The sequence below is a fragment of the Monopterus albus genome, unplaced genomic scaffold, assembly GCF_001952655.1.
Source record: "Monopterus albus unplaced genomic scaffold, M_albus_1.0 scaffold124.1, whole genome shotgun sequence".
In the NCBI taxonomy this organism is placed as follows: Eukaryota; Metazoa; Chordata; class Actinopteri; order Synbranchiformes; family Synbranchidae; genus Monopterus; species Monopterus albus.
The window spans coordinates 799,306-821,607 of NW_018128004.1; the positions used below are offsets into that span (position 1 = coordinate 799,306).

At 41.6% G+C, this 22,302-nt stretch overlaps 2 protein-coding genes across 4 annotated transcripts; one reads left to right on the top strand and one right to left on the bottom strand.

The window, feature by feature from the left end:
• Positions 1–629: 629 nt before the first annotated feature.
• rps6kb1a (ribosomal protein S6 kinase b, polypeptide 1a) lies at positions 630–18,108 on the top strand. Of its 2 annotated transcripts, XM_020612396.1 has the most exons (16): positions 1,176–1,211; positions 2,193–2,236; positions 2,704–2,822; positions 3,181–3,301; positions 8,734–8,802; positions 9,191–9,338; positions 9,572–9,629; positions 11,162–11,262; positions 11,424–11,514; positions 11,667–11,757; positions 11,884–11,991; positions 12,099–12,161; positions 12,269–12,346; positions 12,420–12,527; positions 14,460–14,572; positions 15,021–18,108. In XM_020612396.1, exons 4-16 carry the CDS (start codon positions 3,185–3,187, stop codon positions 15,283–15,285), a joined length of 1,410 nt encoding a protein of 469 aa, XP_020468052.1. In that variant the 5' UTR covers positions 1,176–1,211; positions 2,193–2,236; positions 2,704–2,822; positions 3,181–3,184; the 3' UTR covers positions 15,286–18,108. The 2 variants fall into 2 exon arrangements, with proteins under 2 accessions (XP_020468051.1, XP_020468052.1); XM_020612395.1 differs by lacking the exon at positions 2,704–2,822 and having other exon boundaries at positions 630–1,211.
• An 81-nt stretch (positions 18,109–18,189) lies between these two features.
• Positions 18,190–21,918, bottom strand: rnft1 (ring finger protein, transmembrane 1). Of its 2 annotated transcripts, XM_020612347.1 has the most exons (9): positions 21,606–21,918; positions 20,540–20,997; positions 20,386–20,462; positions 20,200–20,300; positions 19,828–19,981; positions 19,555–19,713; positions 19,376–19,441; positions 19,187–19,288; positions 18,190–18,780 (listed from the first exon to the last, which is right to left on the bottom strand). In XM_020612347.1, exons 1-9 carry the CDS (start codon positions 21,629–21,631, stop codon positions 18,646–18,648), a joined length of 1,278 nt encoding a protein of 425 aa, XP_020468003.1. In that variant the 5' UTR covers positions 21,632–21,918; the 3' UTR covers positions 18,190–18,645. The 2 variants fall into 2 exon arrangements, with proteins under 2 accessions (XP_020468003.1, XP_020468004.1); XM_020612348.1 differs by lacking the exon at positions 18,190–18,780 and having other exon boundaries at positions 19,188–19,288; positions 19,381–19,441.
• Between the last annotated feature and the right edge of the window lie 384 nt (positions 21,919–22,302).

Sequence of the window (22,302 nt, forward strand, 5' to 3'; positions counted from 1 at the left end):
GTGGTGACCTGCCCCCCCCGGGGGGGGGGGGGGACTGGTCCGGGTCCGAGATGTGCTTCAGACCCCTCCACACCTCACACACACTATTATTCTCCATGCTCTGCTCCAGCTTCATCCTGGAGCTAGCCTTGCACCTCCAGATCATGTACTTTAGTTCCCGCTACACCCTGCTCAGCTCCTCCTTGAGAGCATTCTCAAATTCTGCTGTCTGTGGGTAAAATAATTAGGACATTAATATCTTTTATGGTTTTTTGCATAACTGATGTTTACATTTTATGTTTTTTTCAGTAGCCACACTGTAGCAGTCCTCAGGGTGTAGGACTACTCACACACACACAAACCTACTTGTTTACCTACTTTGTGGGGACCAATGGGAAAAATTTTACAGCTTAATAAGTTCTGCATATTTTCAGCTAGAAAAGCCATTAAGGTATCAAAATGTTCAGTTTTTCCTGTTTGTATTTATTGCATCTCATCCTTCAGCTTATTCATCAAAGAACGTCAGCCATTTCTTCTCAACTATTTCAATATAGAACTTCAACAATTTCTTCTCATCCTTCAGCTTTTTCAGCAATTAATTTCAGGGCGATCCTTTAGCATATCAGCATCCACACGCATTTTCGACAGGAAATGCATTTGTCTAATTTCAGTGTGGTTGCCACGTACCGGTCACCAGCTTTAACTGCCATAAATGAATGTGTTGGTGTGTAATGCTGAAATAAATTAAATGCTATCCTATGAGAGTTTTACTGTATCACATGACCATTGTTTGAACCATCCAACTGCATTATTTTCTCTGATAGCCTGCAATGTTTTCTTGAGTGAGAAAGGTGGTTATTTAATTAAGGACAGTTGAGTAAATCCTACCGCATCTTGTACATTTTAAACGTCACCCCTCTACTATGACTGCAAGTTGCTAGTTCTGTACTAGCTAACTTTTTTTTGTTCAAGCCAACCCGGGACCAGTAGTGCCGGTAGCCGACACTAGAGGCGTGTTCAACTGCTGCTTCTTGTTTTGGTTAGCTCAGTGTCATCCCATGCTTTCTGCTTGTAGCCGGGTGTAACGGGGATGGCTTTCCCATGAGGCGGGGAAGCGGGGCTGTGCTTTTTGACTAAACACCTACTGAAGTGCCGTGGCCATGGCCGGGGTTTTCGACATCGATTTAGATCAACCGGATGAGAATGTCTCTGACGACGAACTTGAGGACGGGGTGAGTTATTAAGGATGAGACTAATACCAGTTAGCTAGCACGTAGCCTACAAGGCCTGTGTTGCTAACATTCGTAGTCAGGTATCCATTTTCGGACGCGTCCTCGTCCACCCCTTTCCGGCTGAATCTGGGAGTCGCCCTTAAATCAGTCTTCAGTTTACAAAGCATTTTGAAATGTAAGCAATATTCGGCTTCGTCACATATACCTGCAGAGACACTGGTTACACCTGCTGAATAAAAATTGTTCACGGAGGACAAGTTGGTATTTCCACGGCTTAGCATGACAGCCGCATAACGCTAGCTTTTAATCTTAACCTAACAGACAGTGAAGCCAACGCCACGATGTCAACAAAGAGGTTATCTGAAATGTAGGAAAATGACGCATGGAAAACCTCATAATAAAAGTCAAACACAAATGAAAAAGATTTGTGTGTACTTTAACCGGTCGTCGCTGAATGTCCGATAATGGAGTCATAAATTACGCGGTCTTACATTCGTTTGTTGTCGGGGTATAAATTAACGTGCAACTAGTCATGAATATCCCATGTAACGTAGCTATGCTCAGACAACTTATTAAAGAGTGGGGTGTAAATAAACTCAGTAAAGCCAACCAACAACAGACTGGAAGGGACTGTATCCAAGAGGTCCATATTGTTTGCTATCTTTGTGAAGTTGAGTTAGCATGTACTAGGCATTAGCTACTGTGGTCATTGGTTTATTAGCTACAAACATGGGGTATTTGAATATTGTTACTAAATTTATGTTGAATAGAAATTGTGTCTGTTTAATTACTCTGATTAGTAAGCCGTAACTTAAAGCAAACTTAATAAGCAGCTATTTGGCCAGAAAATGAACAAAAATGAAGAATAAAATAATGAAAGGTCCATAATATATCCATAAATATGCTCAGGTTTGCTGGTGAATAACAGATCGCCCTCGCATTCCTGTAGACTGAGATTTTCTGTCCTGTTCTCGTTTTCAGGGCCACTTCAACGAATACATGGACCAGTGCAGCAGCTTTGAATTGTGAGTATAAACGGTGCTGTTGTGCTGTCGGTACCAAAAGAATACATAGTATCAAACGTTTTTATTTGGATGACTGGACATTATAATAGAGGATCTGTAAACATCTATGCTTTGACTATGACGCTAAAAGGATCAATTGATTAGTGGGTTTAAGAAAATTGATAATTGATTAATCATTCGAGCAACTTAAAAAGCTAAAGAGACAAAAATGTACTTGTTCCCACTTCTCTTATGTAAAGATTTTCAGTTTTTCTTTGATTTGTATAATTGCAAACCAAATATTTTGGAGTTTGTACTGCTGGTTGGACAAAATGGACTAAAGAGTCTGGGAAACTATAATGGGCTCCACCCCCCACCCCCAACTAATTGATTAATAGAGAAAATTATCAGGTGAATAATTGATAATAATTGCAGCCTTATTTAATGGAATTTGCTGTGCTGTTTTTTGTTTGTTTGTTTTGGTGCAGTCTGTGGACCTCCACTGGATGGATAAAGTGCCATTCTCTCAAAAGATATTCCCTCATTTGTCGTTTTGATGATGACAGTGGCACTGTGGTCTAAGTTCGGCTGGATTGAACGTGCCAAAGTAATAGCCAGAACCAGTGCATATGATAATTTGTCACCCATCCTTATGTAATAGGTTGAGTAATAATGGATATTATGGTAAAGGGGTTCTTAAGGCTAAATATGATTAAATTGGGTCTCCTTGCACAGATCTGGATCTGTTTAAGAAGTCATCCTGTGAAACATTAGGGAGACACTTCTGAGTCAGTCAGCTGTTTATTCCCAATAACAACATTGTTGTACCACCATCAACCTCAGTTTATTTACTACCCATGTTTATGTCTAGGCCCAAATTCTTGTAAAACTTATTGCTAATATTGTTGTGTGTCTTGGAAATTGTAATGACTGTTATTTTTATTGCTTTCGTTCTTTTTTGCCAGCAACATGGATGACTGTGAGAAGTTTGAGATTTCAGAGAACAGCGTGAACAAGGGAACAGAGCAGATCAGGCCTGAATGCTTTGAGCTCCTGAAAGTTTTGGGAAAAGGTGGCTATGGAAAGGTGAGGCATGTGATTCCCAGGAATGTAAATGTAAATATACATTCACGCTCATTACCACACACCAGTGAATTGACGACTTCTTCCATTTTCCTGTTAGATATTTAGCTTGACTTAAAGCTTAGATTTTGAAGGTTGTGACTATCTATTCTATATGAAGGCTGGAAACTAAAACAGTGAACTAACAGAAACTAACGGTGTGTAGACCTGTGAAGTTGGGTTTGTAATTCTCAGAGGGCTCTCAATGTGGCCATTTCACTTTACACTTGAAAAGTGTTAAAAATGTATATTTTGAAATGCGTGAGAAATTACACTTATTATTGGCTTTTTTGGCATGGAACCTACTATTATATTGCCAGTGTATGGGAGGACATTGCAGTTGTCTGTAAATTCCAATAAGTGGTGAATTTTTTTAATAAAGTGACTGGAAATTGAATGCTTCATGCTACAAATGTTTATTTGGTGAGTGTCTTTCGGGGCTTGTTTTTCCGGTGTGTCCCACACTGTTGGCACTACTCTGTCTCTGTTGGTGGCTTTTCTGCTGATTCAACATATCGAATTGGCATCAGACCAGTCCAATAGCATCTGGCTGCGGTGTGCAGAATGCCTCATGTTAGGCCCCCACACATAACCTCACTCAAGTCATGCCCCCTACACAACGTCACTGAACCAGTTAGAGGATGAGACATTGCACCAAAAACGAACGTAGAAAGAATAGGTTAACTACTGTTAGCTCCTTAAGCATGCCGAAGTGTAAGTGTGTAAATGTAGTAAAGCAAATGGTTTTTTGTTTCAGTTTAATGTCACTATATATAGCCACTAATGTTATTGTTGGAATGCCAAAAAAACTGACATAATTTGAAGTGTACTCTAAATTAGATTAGTTAGATTAGATTAGTTGCACTTCTTTATCTTGCTTCAGACAGCCCTTTTCAAAAACCACTAGACTCTAGTGATGAAAACAGTAATTTTACCTTGCATAACACAGGAGTTGCTGGTCTACCACTGCTGTTTTGTCAAATGAGTCTGGTGGCTTTGAAGAGAACACATATGGATGTAACTGCTTCAGTTCCTCGTCGGAAAAGGCTGTCTGACAGAAAAGTAATGCATTGAAAACATCAAAATCATGGAGTGTTCTTAATATAGCATTCACATATGCATCTTTGCTCTGTGGCTTCATGACTGATAAGTGACTGTAATACTAAACTTGTTGTACATTCTACTGTGTAACTAAAAAAAAATCAGTATCATGGTCCTCCAGGCTAAGGAGCTAACAGTAGCTAACCTACTGTTACCATTGGGTTATTTTGGTATTACCAATCCAAAGAGTTCTGGAAATTTTTTGACATTCCTTTTTTTAAGATTGATCATGAAAGTGCACGTCACAGTTATTTTGGAAACATTTTCCCTCAACAGACTTGTGATATATTTCTTCGTAGAAGTGGTTTTGTGTATAACAAAGAGGGCATTTTCTGTGACTTTGGATTTCTTAGCATTACAAAGCAATTGCTTTTTTAAAACACACTGTGATTTGTTTATTTTCTTGTATAGTTATAGTTAGTATATATAGGCAAAGATGTAAACTTCATTAATCTCACTTACTGCAAAAATATCAGTGTTCATGCCAACCAGACGCCATGGATGACAGGTGAGGTTCACAGACTTCTGAGGGCTCAGGATGCAGCCTTTAGGGCCAGCGACACTGCAGGCCTAACAACAGAAAGAGCCAACCTGTCCCTTGGAATCAGGGAGGCAAAACGCCAATACAGCAAGAAAATATCTGGACACTTCAGCAACACTAGAGATGCACAGAGTCTCTAAAGGGGCATCAAAACCCCTCACAGGCTATAAACCCCCACATCGGAGCTGTGATAGTGACATCTCTCGGCTGAACAGCCTCAGTGACTTCTTTGGCCACTTTGAAACACAGAACAACACACCAGTACAGAAGGCCACCCCAATAATTCCAATTACAAAGAAGCCCCACCCAACCAGTTACAATGACGGCCTGTAGCACTGACTTCAATTATTATGAAGTGCTTCAAACGGCTGGTCATGCAGAATGTCAAGTCCATCCTTCCTCCATCCCATGACCCATTTCAGTTTGCATACAGGTCAAACAGGTCCACAGAGGATGCTATTTCTGCTGTTCTCCATCCAGCCCCCACCCACCTAGATTCAAAGAACTCTTATGTGCAAATGCTGTTCCTAGACTTCAGCTCAGCATTCAACACAATCATTCCTCAGCAGCTTATACAAAAACTTGGACACTTGGGACTCAAAACCTCTCTCTGCAACTGGGTGCTGGACTTTCTAACAAGGAGGCCACAAAATGTGTGGGTTAGCAGCAACATCTCCAAGACCATCACGCTGAGCACAGGGGCTCCGTAGGGGTGTGTGCTCAGCCTATTGCTCTTCACCCTGCTGACCCACGACTGTGTGCCAACCTACAGCACCAACCACATTGTCAAGTTTGCGGATGACATGACTGTAGTTGGCCTCATTACCAACAATGATGAGGCTAACTACAGTAGTGAGGTGTGCCAACTGGCCCAGTGGTGTAAGAACAGCTACCTCTCCCTCAATGTGGGGAAGACTAAAGAGATCATTGTGAACTTCAGGAGAAAACCTCTAAAGCATCCACCACTGACCATCGATGGTGCTGTAGTGGAGAGAGTGAGCAGCACCAAGTTCCTGGGGGTGAGCATCTCTAAGGACCTCTCCTGGACCAACAACACCACATCACTGGCCAAGAAAGCTCAAACACGCCTCTACTTCCTCCACAAACTGAGGAGAGCCAGTGCCCCACCCCCCATCATGTGCTCCTTCTACCGGGGCACCATTGAGAGCGTCATCGCTGGCTGCATCACTGTGTGGTACGGAGGTTGTAATGCCTCCCGCAGAAGGACCCTGCAACGCATAGTGAATACAGCCAGCAAGATCATCAGTGCCCCTCTGCCTTCCCTTACGGACATCTTCAACACCCGCAGAGCCATCAGCATTGCTGATGACACCTCCCACCCCGCACACTCCCACTTCAGACTCCTACCTTCAGGTAGAAGGTATTGGAGTCTTCAGGTCCACTCCACCAGACTTACAAACAGCTTCTTTCACCAGGCTGTGAGGATGCTGAACACTGTTCACTACCTCTGCCCCTTGGACTGTAACCCACCACAGAACATAAAAAGATAATAAAAAGACTACCCCTGCTGTTGCACAAACTCAATACATTCCCCTTTTTTGTTATATTATATGTAAATTGCTGCTGACTGTTTTTTTGCCGGGATATCTGCTGCTGTTGGTCATTTGCCATACTGTCCATGTGTACCTCATATGCTATTTGCACCTCATCTCCAACGCCCTGGTGATGCTGAACCATCTGACAGTCTCCTATTATTGTTTGCACTACTGTCACTGACTGTACACAGTTTTGAGTCACAGCTTATTGGCTGTACCATTTAGATTTATCCTAATTACATCAATCTAGTTCTTATTCTGTTCTGTTCTATTTTATTCTATTCTGTTTTTGTTCTACTTTATTCTACTTTAGTTCCTAAATGTTATGGCACCCAATACTAGGTGAGAGAGAAACAGAATTTTGATTTTCTGTATGTCCTGCACATATGGTGAATTGACAATAAAATCCTTGAACCTTGAACATTAAAGTTGAGAGCAGATAGTCTTTCTAGAAGTATGCTCACAAAATCCTTAGTAATCCCTGGGCACACTATAGTCAATAGAATAGAATAATAATAGCGACCTTTGTTAAGCAGTTGTTTAGTTGAATGAATACACATGCAGCTTCTAAACGTCGTGTCAGTGCTAAAAGAATTTGAATGTTCTTGATGTTTCCAGCAAGACCAAGTGGAATTTTACAAGCCATAGCTGAGACATTAATGAACATTTCTGGCCTACAAAACAAAAGAAATAGTGAATCGGGTATCTATAGGTCTTAAAAAGGCTCAGAAACCTTTTCTCAAAAAAAAAAAGGTTGCTTAAAGTCTTAAATTTAATTTACAAAAGTCTCTTAGATATTTTGTCTGCCATATGCGGTGGGATTAGTTGCATAACGTTTTTGGTTTTTGGTTTTAGATTGCAGGTTAGATTGGGAGACATTACACACCTGTAAATTTAAAGTAGTGTTGTACCCGGTACTTTTTACCATTGCTAGCTCTGAGAGACGAGACAGTCCAAGTAACTACAAAACAGTCCTGATTTATTCCATGAACACAGGTAAAAATTAACATTACACGCTCAGGTATCTTGCACCTCCAAACTTCTCACAGGCAGATGTAAGATGAAAGACCCTGAATCCACCAGGCCTATACATTATATCCCCTCGGTTGGGCTAGCCCCATACTACACAGAAACGTCAACCGAGACGTCTCTGTTACCAGCTTTGCAGCTGGCCATAGCAGTAGTCAAAACATGAAGCAAATCAATGTGTGAATGTGTGTGTCTGTTTTTAGCTACACACCACTTAACCAACATTCTCACAACCTCTAGTACATGTCGTGTCTTAAACATAAGAACATATTATGGCTAAAGCTACAGTTATACACGTCGTAATAATAATATTAAACACCCTGTCTGCTGACAGTCATCAACTCTTCTCTCTAGTTATCCTTGACCAGATGTACCCTGTAGAAACTCATAAGCATGACTAAGCATTTAACAGTCTAACTAGACATCCTATCTCCACTAAACATTTCTAATACATAAAATATCTATCCAATTTCTATCTGACTAAAAATACCTAACAGTAGGATAGTTGCAACAATGAATTGTGCATACAGGAGTGTAGCCAGTTTATTATTGGCTTACTGTCTCATAATAGACAAGATTAGATTGCGGTAAAAAGTTAAATGAACTTAAAATATGATCAGTTTTGATTGGTTAACCCATCTATTCTCCAGGTCACATTCATTAGATTAATTATATCATTTGGACTTTCTGTTAGTTCATACTGTTGGGAACACCAGAAAAATGCTAAAGCATTAAATAGGGTGGCTATGGCTCGGAAGGTAGAGTGGTCATAACCGAAAGGTCAGCGATTTGAATCCTGTTCTCCCCAGTCCACATGTCAAATTATCCTTGGGCAAGAAACTGAACCCCAAGTTGCCCCTGATGTCTAGTTCAGCACTGCCACTGGCATGTGTGTGAGTTGGCACTGCATTTGGCTGCCTTGGTTCTGTACCAGAGACAAATTCCTTGTGTATGTAACATACTTTGCCAATTATTTAAAAAAAAAGAAGTTATTGTCCATATCATCACTGCTGGTTTTCCATCATATTGTCCTAATTTGGCCAGTTTGACTGTGAAATGGATTCAACTGAATTCTGTGTGGTATTGAAGATGTCTTAAAATATTTACATTTATCTTGATGTACCCTGCAGAAAGTTTGTGTTAATGTCAGATGATGTCAATTTTTACAGGTCTTTCAAGTTCGGAAAGTGTCAGGTGCCACCTCTGGGAAGATATTTGCAATGAAAGTTTTGAAGAAGGTGAGTGAATCTCCCTTTCTCAAGTTTGGCTGAGGGTCTAAATATTCTTCAGGGAGAATATATCTCATAGATTCAGAGAGTAACTCAGTTATGCTAATTGTAGGTGAGTGTAACTGCCCCCTAGTGTACATACAGAGTAGTGTAGTGTTAGAGAAATTGTGTCAGCTTGGCCTCCTCTTTGCAGCTGACACAGAGGTCATGTTTGACTGTGCTTGAGGATTTGGTTAATGACTGTGTTTACTGGCTTAATGGGACTTTACTGTAGTTACCATTCTGGCCGTCTGATTCCTGCTCTGCCTCTGCAGCTTCTGTTAATACTAATATGACTAATATTGTTTAAGTTATTGATGGAGTAGTTTTCACGCCCTGACTTTCTGTCCCTTGCCAGGCCATGATTGTGCGTAATGCAAAGGACACAGCGCACACCAAAGCAGAGAGGAGCATTCTGGAGGAGGTGAAGCATCCTTTCATTGTGGACCTCATCTATGCCTTCCAGACTGGGGGGAAGTTGTATCTCATCCTAGAATATCTGAGTGGTGAGCTTAGTGACACCCAGTCAAACATGGAATACACATTTCAATACTTTTCTCGCTTCCCTCACAATTTATGACACACTTGACAACATATGTGCATTGGAAATTAGATTGACAGGAGTTTTATTCTGTCTTATTTAATACGGTGAAATTTGAGTCTCTATTTCAAGTATGAATACAGTAGACTTAAATTACTTATTTACCTCCTCATATGACTTTGTATGTGGTTCCTGCAGGAGGAGAGCTATTTATGCAACTGGAAAGAGAGGGCATCTTCATGGAAGACACAGCGTGGTAAGTTGGTTTGTTAAAGAGCGGGTCGTCCACTAATTGCAAGGTTGGAGGTTTGATCCCCTGCTGAGCAATGCACTGGATAAGCGCACTATATAAATGCATTCCATCTCAAAGGTGCATATCTGATAAATACAGTGAGGATGGGGCAGGATGTCTTAAATGGACTTATATATCGCTTTTCTATGTATTGCAGCACACTCAAAAGTGCTTTCACACTATTTGGCCACTCACCCATTTGCACTCACACATTCACACACCGGTGTTATCACCGGGAGCAACTGGGGGTTCAGTGTCTTGCTCAAGGACACTTCAACATGTTGACTGGACAAGCCGGGAATTGACCTGCTAATCCTCCAGTTAGGAAACAACCTTCTCTACCTCCTGAGCCACAGCCTCACCATGTGATGTCTATACAAACCCCCTCCCTGACACTATGCTGCCTACAGTGCTTCCAGCTTCTCTACCCTTGGTTTTCAAGATTTGGTCTGTAAATTAGCACAGTCTTTCACCTAGTGAAGGCTATAAGAAGCATTTTTTGAACCACAAGTTGTCATTTTGAACAGCCAGCCGTGGAGGAGCTCTAGGCAGCCAAAGGTCTGAAACAGTGGCTGCCAGACTGAAAAGGTTGTGTTCTATTACACAGAGGGAACACGGCATAGAGCAAAAACCAGCGTTAACACCAGTTTGGCTTTCAGAGATGAAGAGTGTTAAAAGCATCCACAAGACTCAGATTTGTTTTATATGTGACTTTCTTCATTCTGAATGCATTAGCATCTAAATCTAATGTGTTTGTTTAGGGAACACTAGCAACCTAGCATGGTCATGATTTTACCTATGTATTGAATTAATATGATTTTAATTTAAAAATAATTTGAGCTTTGTGTTGCACTAGCAGTAATCAGAGCATTTTGACAAATTGTTAGTTTTACCAGTTTTTACAAAATTAAATTATTCTCAGACGACTAACAAGCACCCGGTGTTGAAAGTTGTCTCTTTGTTTTGATGACTCCTGATGCAAAGCAGGATCAGAAATGCCAGATGATGCTCAAAAATCAGTGTGCTGCCTCTAGAAGACCAATGCTAACAATTAAGCAAACACCCCTAAACAGACAGACTACTGTTTGGAGTCTGACATCAGCACACTGATATATTTTAAATGTAGCCTTCACATGCAAAAAAGCATCATAAGAAGATATTCAGTGAGAAAATTAAGAACTTCTCCTGCAGGGGATTTTATGAAGGTATCATTCAGTTTTGTTGGACACAGGCAGATACATGACACTTGTTTCTCAAGCAGGTCACTTTCAGCACACGTTGTTCTGGTTTATAAACATAGCCTGTAGATGAAAATGGTGATCACATGAACCAAACTACTACACAAATGAGGCTGTGTAATACTGCCAGAGCATCATCAGGCGCAGCTGGATGTATAGACCATTATGAGGCTGAAAAATGTATAAATGTACGCAATCAGTGATGGATAACACGAGCAAAACAAATTCAATTGATGACCTGTTTTTTTCTGTTGACAGTTTCTACCTGGCGGAGATATCAATGGCACTGGGTCACCTGCACCACAAAGGCATCATTTACAGAGACCTGAAGCCTGAGAACATCATGCTCAACAACAATGGTACAGAAACCTGAAGTGTCCCTTCCAAAAGGCAGATTACAGTGACTTGAACCTACATTTGACCTTTTTGGTCCCAGAATGAATTCGTTCTTTGGTCAGTCTGAAACTTAATCTGTTGTTTATTTGGTATGCCTTTTGCTTTTGTGTCTGTTTCTTTCTAGGGCATGTGAAGTTGACAGACTTTGGTCTATGCAAGGAGTCCATCCATGATGGAACAGTCACCCACACTTTCTGTGGCACTATTGAATACATGTATGTCATGCAATGATCATGCAGACCTTTTGTAGATTAATTTAGATTTCAGTTTTGTAGGCATCTGAATATTCAGATGTTTCCCACTTGTCACAAAGTGTAGTGATACTGATACTGCTGGATCACCTTGTCCGTTCCCTCTCTTTCCTCAGGGCCCCTGAGATCCTGATGAGGAGCGGACATAATCGGGCAGTGGACTGGTGGAGTCTGGGAGCTCTCATGTATGACATGCTAACAGGCGCGGTAAGTGCACACCAATCAATCAATCGATCCCATAGTACCACTACTATATCAAGCAGTTTATCACAGGCTAACTCAGGCAGGAAGCATTCACTGAACTGTCATTTCCACACTCCTGCTCTTTCATAGCCCCCATTTACAGGCGAAAATCGGAAGAAGACCATTGACAAAATCTTGAAATGCAAACTCAGCCTTCCGCCTTACCTCACACAAGAAGCCAGGGACCTTCTGAAAAAGGTGCACAGTAAAATCCTTCCTTCTGCCTCATGGTTCAGTAGCTGCATTGTCTGTGCTGAAATATTTGGAGAGGCAGAGAAATGAAGTCTCCAAACTTTCTCTTTTAGCTGCTTAAACGAAATGCCTCATTGCGACTTGGGGGTGGACCAGGAGATGCCGCTGAGGTCCAGGTAAAGAGTCACACATTGTTGACATGTTCATCTATACTCATTAACTCGGAAACCCTGGTGGTGGTCATGAACTGTGAAGACCTTGCTGCTGTCATTGTCTTTCCCAGGCCCACCCATTCTTCCGGCATATTAATTGGGATGACCTCCTGGCTCGCAAAGTAGAGCCTCCATTTAAACCTTTCCTGGTGAGTTTGTGCTATACCACATCCTCTGTCACTGGTCTGCACGAGATGATTGACTGACCCGCTTCTTTGACAGCAATCGGCTGATGATGTCAGCCAGTTTGACTCCAAGTTCACCAGCCAGACTCCAGTAGACAGCCCTGATGACTCGACGCTCAGTGAAAGTGCCAATCAAGTCTTCCTGGTGGGTAACGAGTTCTTTATCTCTCATTAAGATCTTGCTGCCGCGCTGTCTCAAATTCACCAAAATGTTTATCAAATTGCTAAGTTATGTAAGGGATGAGATATGATACATAATACAGTTACTGAAATGTAACACATGACCCTAAGGACCATAACATATTATTGTGCTTACATTGTGGCCACTTGCTATAAATTTAAATAGAATTTTTGGTCATTTGTCTTTTGAAACACTGCTTCTTTAAACAGATATTTTCTGGTTGTGCCCCAGTGCCTGCGATAGCTGTAGCCAGGGGTGATATGTTTTTTGGTTTTGCATCCCATTCCTGTGCACGTGATATTTCAGAAACTCATTGAAGGACTTTCTTCAAATTTGGCGCAAACATCAACTTGGACAAAAGGATAAACTGATTAGATTTTGGTGGTCAGAGGTCACTATGACTTCATGTTCATCCCATTCTAGTGGATGTGTTATCTCAGGAATACATTGAGGGGATTTCTTCAAATTAAAAACACCTTACGTTCTATTAAATTCCATCAAAGTCTTCACTACATGTGTATGTTATATGAGTCTGGACAGATGTGCATGTAAACGGTAACATGAGGGGTTGGGGAGGCATACAGCTATGAGGTGGTGATTCTAGTTGCTTTGTGTTTGTCAGTCATATGGGAGAATCCCTCAAGCTTCACTGTGGAGAGTAGTATACAGTACATGATGAATTAAGAAAGGTGATGAGGTGGCCATGTCAGTTATCTGAAAAATGGCCCATACATTCCATGTAATGTTTTGTTCATATATAATTGGTTGTTTGATGCTGTTAGCACTTATCTACCCTTTTTGGGGGTTTTCAATCTCTCCTGCCAAGCCGGGGCATGTGTGGCAGAGCCCTAATGAGCTGCTCCCGAGTCAGCACAGTTGTTTCCACTGCACAATAATACACATTGCTTATCTTTTGCACCTTGATTGGTTGCGTACATAGCTCACGGTGTCAGTATGGTGTTACTAGCTTGCAACATGGAGCCCTTGGTGCTAGGCATTATTTTAACCCCTCATCAGAAGACCAGGTGAGAGACTCCATTTTCAAATCTTGCTTGCAATGAAATTACAGATAAAAAGTCAATGCTGAATGTGTAAGGACATTCCCTTGGCACAACATTTCAGCCAGTCACATGTCTCAATGAGCCAACTCTGTTGAAGGCGAAGCTGGGCCCCACTCAGACCTTGGTGGAAGCAGGGCCAACTGAACCCAAGTCAGCACGATTACCCCCCTGCTGTTAGAAACTAATGGAAACGGCCAACCAGTGCACACTGAACTCTGCAGAATAAAAGAGGGCTGAACTGTACTGATGGAAAAACACAATTTGAGTAATACTTTAAACCAATGTTCCATCCATTATCTATACCGCTTATCCTGAAGAGGGTCGCGGGAGCCAGTCCCAGCTGACATTGGGCGAGAGGCGGGGTACTCACTGCTATGGACAATTTAGAGCCACCAGTCAACCTAAGCTGCAGGTCTTTGGACTGTGGGAGGAAGCTGGAGCACCCAGAGAGAACCCACGCAGGCACAAGAGAACATTCAAACTACACACAAGAAGGCCCCGGGTCGGCCAGGGCTTGAACCTGGAACCTTCTTGCTGTGAGGCAGCAGCACTAACTAAAATCTTGTGCAGCATAAAAACAGAGGCAAGCTCTGGACATCATGTTTTTTCTGTTCTTTTCAACAAGTAGGTCTTACGAGAATCTGTTAATGCATCCCATCTGGTTTAGCCCTCTTGTTTTCCTGGAAGCATCACTCACCATTCCACCACATTGCATGAAATGGCTTACTCAGTGTTTCATTGCTCATCATCAGCTGTGGGTTGTTTTTGGAAAGATGCTCTTTGAAGAAGTGAACTCAGATCTCTCTCTGTTTTTGTCCCCCTCCCCCATCCTCAGGGCTTTACCTATGTAGCCCCTTCTGTGCTTGAAAATGTCAAAGAGAAGTTCTCTTTCGAGCCAAAGGTCCGCTCACCGCGGAAATTTCTAGGAAGCCCAAGAACACCTGTGAGGTAACAAGAAGTTGTTTTTGTCTCTAGTTCCACTGAATTTTGTTTACAGCACATCTTCCCCACATCAATGACTCATTTACTGACCTTGCAAATGTAGCCTGCTTGGCCCAAATAAATCCATCATTAGAAGTGTAAATAAGTTTCTTTCCATTGACACCACAAAAAAAATCCTCGGAAGGCTTCATAATAACTGATCACATGATTATGGGTCAGATAGGTAGGAGTCAGTTGTGTAAACTGAGTTGAATTTGAAGAGCAAAAGACTGCAGCTTGAGAGTGAGATAGAAGAGAAATTCTGGAGCTTTTACAGTAATTTGTCTTGAGTTCCAGTTTTATTTTCCACACTCCCAGCTGTAGCTGTGTGACTTATGACTGCCTCTGTGACCTTACAAAAAAGAGCTAGTGTCCTGGAATAATCAAAGTTTCTCACATCTCCCTCTTCCACTAGTCCAGTGAAGTTTGCAGGAGGGGATAGTTGGCCCCGGGGACCCACGCTGACAGGCAACCCATCCCTGCTTTCCCATGGAGGCTCTGGAGAGCAACCCATGGATGTGTCGACAGTGGAGCATATGGACACAAGCAGCAGCAGCACCTCGGAGGCCTCTGCACCGCTTCCTATCAGGCACCCTTCAGGTATCAATGCAGGGCCCTACAAAAAGCAGGCCTACCCCATTAATTCCAAGCGGCCTGAACATCTACGAATGAACCTATGATGCTCGGCTCGCCTTCAAACATTAGGACTCTTCCAATTCCTCCTCTTCGTCCCTTTTATCAATTGCTTTTAAAGAGACTTGTAGAATTTTTTTTAAATTGACTGACACTGTCTACACCAATCACCAGCTCTTCCAGCAGCGCCTTTGCCTCTTAGGCCTCCAAACTCCTCCTGACTCAGCCTGCTGCAGATAATCAGCAGTTAGAAATACAGTGTGCTGTATGTGCAGTCAGTTGTAGGAGTGGTGTCAGGGAGGTGCTTCTCAGTGAAAACGGGCTTGTTGGCTGCCTGATGCGAGCTGCTGAGTGGGCTGAGGTGGTTTCAGTGTACTCGACTGACATTAACACATGATGTACTGGTGCTCTTTTATCATTGAGTCTGAATGTTACAATTAGTGTTTACAACTATGTGCCTCCATCACAGTGAGAGAATTTGCTTATGAGGGGCGTCCGCAGGTAGAATTACCAAATAAGAATTCCAAAACGAACACAGCATTCATTATGCTTGAGGAAAGGTATCACATTGCCAGTGTTACTGGAGCGTGTGGTCAGGAGTAGGTGGAGCACGACTTTGCAGATAAGCAGCTTTGTAGAAAAACAGAAGTGAAATTTCAGATGAAAGCATCACTTCCACTGCAGTCAGTACCCAATGCTGGCACTGCTTTACTTGGCTGACTGGATTGCTTTTGGTAGGAAGCCTGTCCAGAAGCACCGTTCCACTTCTTTGTGTTCAATATGAACAGACTTGAAACACCTTTTCATGTGTGCTTAGTTTCGAGGACTCGTGCAGCATTTTTTTTCACCTCTTCTACTCTGCAAGGGCCATGGTGGAAAACAAAAATTTTGACCCAAAAAACACTCAACCAAACCAATACAACTGCCTTCTATGATTCAGGCTGAATTCACAGGCTTGGGTGCTTTTTGTGTTTTGACAGTAAAGGGGCTCTCAGCGTTGGGGGACAAACCCAGACTCATATGAGTGGACAATCTGTTAAAATGTGTTTGAATTGAGATGTGAGATGTCGTGGTGTTATGTAAAGCCTCAGTATGAGCCTTGGGCATTAAGCCATGCAAACCCTGTCGAGCTAAAACTGTCTGATGATACGGCTTGAAAATTGAATGAATGGACATTTGCTTAATTTTGAATAGGTCCATGATGTTTCTGCCACTGTTTCAGTGAACCAAATGATTTATACTGGCAAACAGATAAACCCTGGTCAAGCATGTTCATATTTTTAAAATCAAACCTACTTTATTTTCCACATTAGCAGAAGCATTTTAAATAGTGTCTGTGAATTTGCACACTTTTTACACAGGTGAAGTTTGTGTAAAAGCTGCAGAGATGGAGGATGTGAACTGGATCAGTGTTGGGCTGACATGATTTGGTTTTTCTACCATTCTGGTAAAACAGCTATATTTAAGTCACTCCACCTAATTTTTTTGTTTATATTTATTTTAAGTGTTTTCATTCTGTTTCCACTGCATTGTTCACAGCTATGCAAAAATCAGGTATTTATTATGTAGTATTATTTAGACAAGGCAGCAGAATCATCAGTATTCTGATTTGATATTATTGTCAGAGCCTGATAGTCATAATAATAAGCACATAGAATTTGATTTTTATTTCCACAGAGCAACCTCAAATGCAGGTTTTTTTTTTTATTCCAGAAGTGATACTGACCTAGAAGTCTTACAGTGGCATAGTATTTTGTATTCAAGGGTTTTTTTCCTTTCAGAAAACATATTTTAGACTTTCCTTGCTGAAAACTCATTTAGTCTTTTTGCAGTACTTAAAGCAAAACGAGTTATTTAAAAAGGCTGGGATTGATCTGTAAGGTTCACTTCCTGTTGAGGTTTGCTTGAGAACAACCATGTTAACAAGCTTATTTCAGGTGGGAAACATCATCTTTGAAGAGAAGGGGTGTGCATTGGTTAACATTATTTCTGTTGTGTCACTTGCTCCTTCGGATGGGGGATGTTAATATGTTTCATGTACATAATGAAGTTAAAATTAAAACAAAAATCTTTTTGAGCAGTGGCAAAGCAAACTGTCAAATCTGTTAGCCTAAACAGCTAAAATTATCTTGTGACAACTTGGGGGATAATTTCAACTCTTAAACTTATGCAGGCTTTACCAAAACCTTGGAACATTTATTTAGACGTCAATGACTGTCTAAGACCGTTATTTTGGGACTCAGTGCTTCAGCAAATGAGTGATTCTCACTTTATAAAACAAGTCTCAAACAGCATTCAAATATAGATCTTTATTCAGATAGTTTATGGATCTCAGTGGATAGAAACTTGATTTTTATACATAATAAAATAAATGCTTTTTCCAATCTTTGGATTTTACAAAAATTAAGTTACACTTGCCTCTATAGAAAAATAATTTGTATAAATCAGTGTCACAAGCTCAGTTGCATCCTTTTTAACCAGTCATGAAAAAAGTCACCAAAAGTTGAAAAGGAAAGAAAACATCCATCCATCACAAACTGATTCTTTATCCTGGCAACTGGGATCCTCAGTGTCTGGATGCAGGCCAACAAACATCTGGTCATCACTGAACCATGTGGTGTTATTGCTTATGCTGCTGTATACCTCTGGACATTTGTTATAAATCAGAAAACCTGCTTCCACTAATTTAACACTGGATGAGACACAGCTCATGTGTTTTATGTCTCTTCAAACTTATAGGAAATCCATTTAAAATACTTCGATATATTTCTCTGAGGTTTCCATATTTACAAGTAGAAAGCTGAAAAAAAAACTTATAATATTTATCCCCATTGGTGGTGTTTCAGTCCTTTGACACCGATGGGGATAAATATCTCCGACTCAACGCCAGTCGGGCAGAACTGGTGAAGCCTCTTGGATGAGAGGTGAAACGTCTTCGACCTAAAAACCTAGTCCAGTTGATTATTCTACGTTTTTTTTCAGCTTACTATGACCTGGATGACTGAGAATCTGCACGGACATGTTACAAGTAGAAAAAACTGTGCAAGTAGAACAATTTGTTGCCCATAAGAAAAGTATATATGAAGATTAAAAGGTGAATAAAAAAAAAAACACCACAGACAAATCAAAAAACATCCGAGGGCATGAAAATGATCAACTTGCAGTTGTCTGTGAGTGGCAAGTAGGAGTGTACTGGTAAATAAGCCAGAAACATACATAATGCAGGTGCAGGTTGTGTGTTCTTACTGGCCTCAGCCCACAGGGGGCACAGCCCTCGGCTGGTTAATGAATCGGTGCGTACAGCATTACTTGCCTGTGTGGTTTGACAGCCACAGAAACATCACATATTAAATGCAAGCTAACACCAATGTCCCACACTTGAAAGCTCCCCACCTGTGCCTTATCGATCAATAAATCTGCAGGTGTGGGGATGTTGCTCCGTCCCTCCATTTGTAGACCTTTTGTGTGATCACAGTGCGGCAGAGAGGGCAGCTTTTCTCACGGTTAAACCACAAAGCGATGCATTCGTCGCAGAATATGTGCTGGACATCAGAGAAGCAACAACATAAGCATGCATGCGCTGCACTTACTGTACATAGAGCAAAGGTTTAAATGCAGAAGGATTTGGACAACTATAGATTGTGTTGCTTGGTTTTTGTAGCTTTCTTAGCTGTAGAAATTCCTACTTAGGGGCCAATTTTATTCTATGGCTTTTCTTAAGAAATATTACTCTTGTTCAGTGAATATCTATTGACAGTGATTTCATCAAGTGCTGTAAAGTGTAGTGATTTGAGAAACAAAGGAGGAATGTGTCTGACAGATGTCTAAAGGATTTTTATCTACTTCTTGAGACCCACATGACACAGAAGGGAAAAGCAGGAGCAACTACAGTGATAAAAAAATCCTAAACAGTGCTGTGGTACGACTTGCCCTGCAGTGTGGTTTTACCTGACAGAGTAGAACCCGAGGCTCCCTGTACTCCCCCTGGCAGATGGAGCAGACGTCTCCAGCCTCACTGCACTGACTCCTAGTGGCTGCTGTGCCTGTATGCTGAGGAACAAAAAACAACAGACCTTAACACAGCTGGTTACTCTGACTGTGAACATTGACTCTTTAACAAAGTTGTTTCCCACTGACCTCACCCGTCAGAACTATCCTCACAGTTTTCAGTAAAGACGTCCACTGTCCATAGAATCCTAAAAGCTGAGAGAGAGAAAAAACAAGTAAAGGCGTGTTTTTCATTCTTACTGCAAAAGTGAACAGTCTCAACTTGAATACTACAAAGATCTATTGTTGTGAAGTTCCAGTGAGCACACCTTTAGTATGAGGTAGAGTAAAGCCAGCAGGACCCCCAGTGTGAGTCCAGGAGTGCCCTCGGCCTCCTGGTAGATAACCAGGTATTGGAACCACAGTGAAACAGGAGCCATGGCCTGGTGGACCTGACCCAGCTCCTCGGTAAGCATGAGCCACCTCCCCTGGAGACATAAAAACACAAAAGACCACTAATGAAGCAATGCTGCCAAGATGCAGCATTACAGTGACATTTTGTTCTTAATCAGCAATCCCAAGAAGAAATCAGCCAGTCATACCTGGGATTTGTAGGTTACTAGTGAAGATGGCAGCAGCAGAATAAGGCACTTAATCCCCATAAAAAGAAACTTTATTATGAAGTTAGTAATGCCAACTGCCCATAGAACCTCCCAGAAACCCAGTGGCTCAATGGTTGGGCTGAAGAAGATGAGGCTGGAAGGAAGTCAACATTCAAGTGAGACACATTTCACTTCATTCAAGGTTTAGGCATTTACTAGACTCAAGTACAGGTGGGCAGTATTTACACTAGTTAAAATGATTGCTTAATCATCCCTCAGACAGCCAAAGTATACTCCAAAACAGGCCATTGTTCACAGGAAACATCTACACAGTCTTTTCAACCTAACTAATGTGAGATAGTTAATAATTACCAATGGTAAAGTGTTTCAGTGAGAAAAGTGTAGTAAAGCAGGAGTGTGGAAGAGGTCAGGAAGAGTAGCAGCCATGCACACTGCGGCTTGGAGTGACGATCCTGACGGTGCACACAGGAAGAATCATGGTTTAGGAATCCAACAGCAATGATCTATGTATCAGTGACTTTGCTGTTCTTAACTTACCTGAAGAAACACTTGAGTTTGGATACTATTATTCACATATAAAAAGGTCATCAAGAGGCCAACCCCAACTGCCAGACCTGGTAAATGAAAGGAAAAATTATGATGGGCTGTTTTGGGTTCACTGTTGGAAGAGTGCTGTTTGCATAACTCATACCAAGAGCATGTTGGATGACCAGTTTAGCACACAGTATGAGGAGGAATGGAAGACTCTTTTGGAGCCAACGGAAGAGATAGCGAAGCTCGGACAAGGAGGGACTGGGTTCTCCAGGATCCAGACCAGAGTCAGGCGGGTCAAGATCAGGCTCCAAATTGGACTGGTGCTGTGTCCAGTTTTGCCCGTGTGAATGTGAATGGGAGTTACCACGGGAGTTGACTCTGGACCTCCTGGATGATGTGCCTCCATTGGAGTCCCCAGGCCCGCCTGTCATGGGTACCCACACCTCATTGCTCCCAGGGCTGGCTGCAGCTGCACTAGTGGCAGGTGTCCTGGCTAGAAGCTCTGGTTGCAGAATTAGGGATAAACCATTTCCTGCATGAGCGCCCTGCTCACTTGAATTAGGCTGCATTATAGTAGGGAAATCCCTCAGCTTCAGTGCTATTCTGGAATCACTCCTTGGACACAAAAGACAAACCTTTGTAATCTCAGTCACAATATGTCCAACATCAACCATGGTAACAAGTAAAGTGACAAGTTATTTTTAGTCAACTGCTAAAAAATGCACATTTGAAGACTGTCAGGTATTAAAGAAAATAAAAAAAACACGCACTGCATAGCAAAGCCTGCAATTATTTGTAACATAAGGCTCCCAGCAAATATGAAGAAGAACTACCTAGGTCAAGGCCACTCACTGTTTTTATAGAAACATTGACAGCCTTAAAATATTAAATCGTCGAGTATTTACAACCCGTTATGGTAACAAATAAAGATGACAATATTTTGGGGCGCCGTTTCCAGCTGTAACAGAGATCAGCGGTGGGTTAGCTAAAAAAAAAAAAAAATTAGGTTAACGATTACCTCGACTCACTCTGATTGTATCAACCCTTAACTATATGAATGTTTTTAAAAACTAATTTATGTTAGCAGAAATACATGAGTCATTTCCAGACAAAGCAATGACAGAGACAGCTTGTCGTTTCCTACATAGAACTGGGCTGCCTTTAGCATTAGCGGCTAACAGCTGATATCTATCAGATCAGCGGCTATAAAAGCTGCAGCTCACCTATCAGTTTGCACCCGGAGTTTCATAGTAAACTCTCGGTCTCCATATAATACAATGATCAATTCACCAAATGAAGCAAAAACTAAATACGTTAGTTAGCTTTCAGTGTAAGCCGTACGCTGCTCGTTTAGACATATTGACGTTGTTTACGACAGCAAACGTCGCAACCTTCTGTGTGTTTTTGCAGCGTAAACTGTTCCAACTTCTTCCTCGTCTTCTTCTTCGGCTGTTTTTAATGGCGGTTGGCAACCATCTTCAGGTGCATTACCGCCACCTTCCAGACTGAAGTGTGGATCAGAGCGGCCCCTACCTACCACCACACCAAAATAACCCCACTCAGTTCACCGTATATTATGTTGTGTAACCCTGTGCTTTCTAAAAACCTAATAAGTGCTCTGTATCCTATATCCGCTGACCTTTGTCCCAACACCTCCGGTAAACTAAAGTTCATTCCACCTCTTAAAACATTGTTTTTAAATAATTCCCTCTTCCGCCTGAACCTGGGACAGCTCATTAAAACATGTTCCACTGGTTTTTGTACTCTACACATCTCACATTCCCCTGTAGTGTGTTTCTTGATTAACTTCAATGCATTATTTAAACCAGTAAGCCCAAATCTCAATCTTGATACCGTATCTTCATCCTTCCTATTTCCAGTACATCCTCTTATCTCTCCTACTTTCCTTTGAATGTTATA

Coding starts and splice junctions, on each gene's coding strand:
- rps6kb1a (XM_020612395.1), top strand. CDS start 1,140: ATGGCCGGGGTTTTCGACATCGATTTAGATCAACCGGATGAGAATGTC. Junction 8,803..9,190: donor CAATGAAAGTTTTGAAGAAG/GTGAGTGAATCT, acceptor GTCCCTTGCCAG/GCCATGATTGTGCGTAATGC. Junction 12,162..12,268: donor GAGATGCCGCTGAGGTCCAG/GTAAAGAGTCAC, acceptor TGTCTTTCCCAG/GCCCACCCATTCTTCCGGCA.
- rnft1 (XM_020612347.1), bottom strand. CDS start 21,631: ATGAAACTCCGGGTGCAAACTGATAG. Junction 20,463..20,539: donor GGTCATCCAACATGCTCTTG/GTATGAGTTATG, acceptor TTCATTTACCAG/GTCTGGCAGTTGGGGTTGGC. Junction 19,982..20,199: donor ACTGAAACACTTTACCATTG/GTAATTATTAAC, acceptor ACTTCCTTCCAG/CCTCATCTTCTTCAGCCCAA.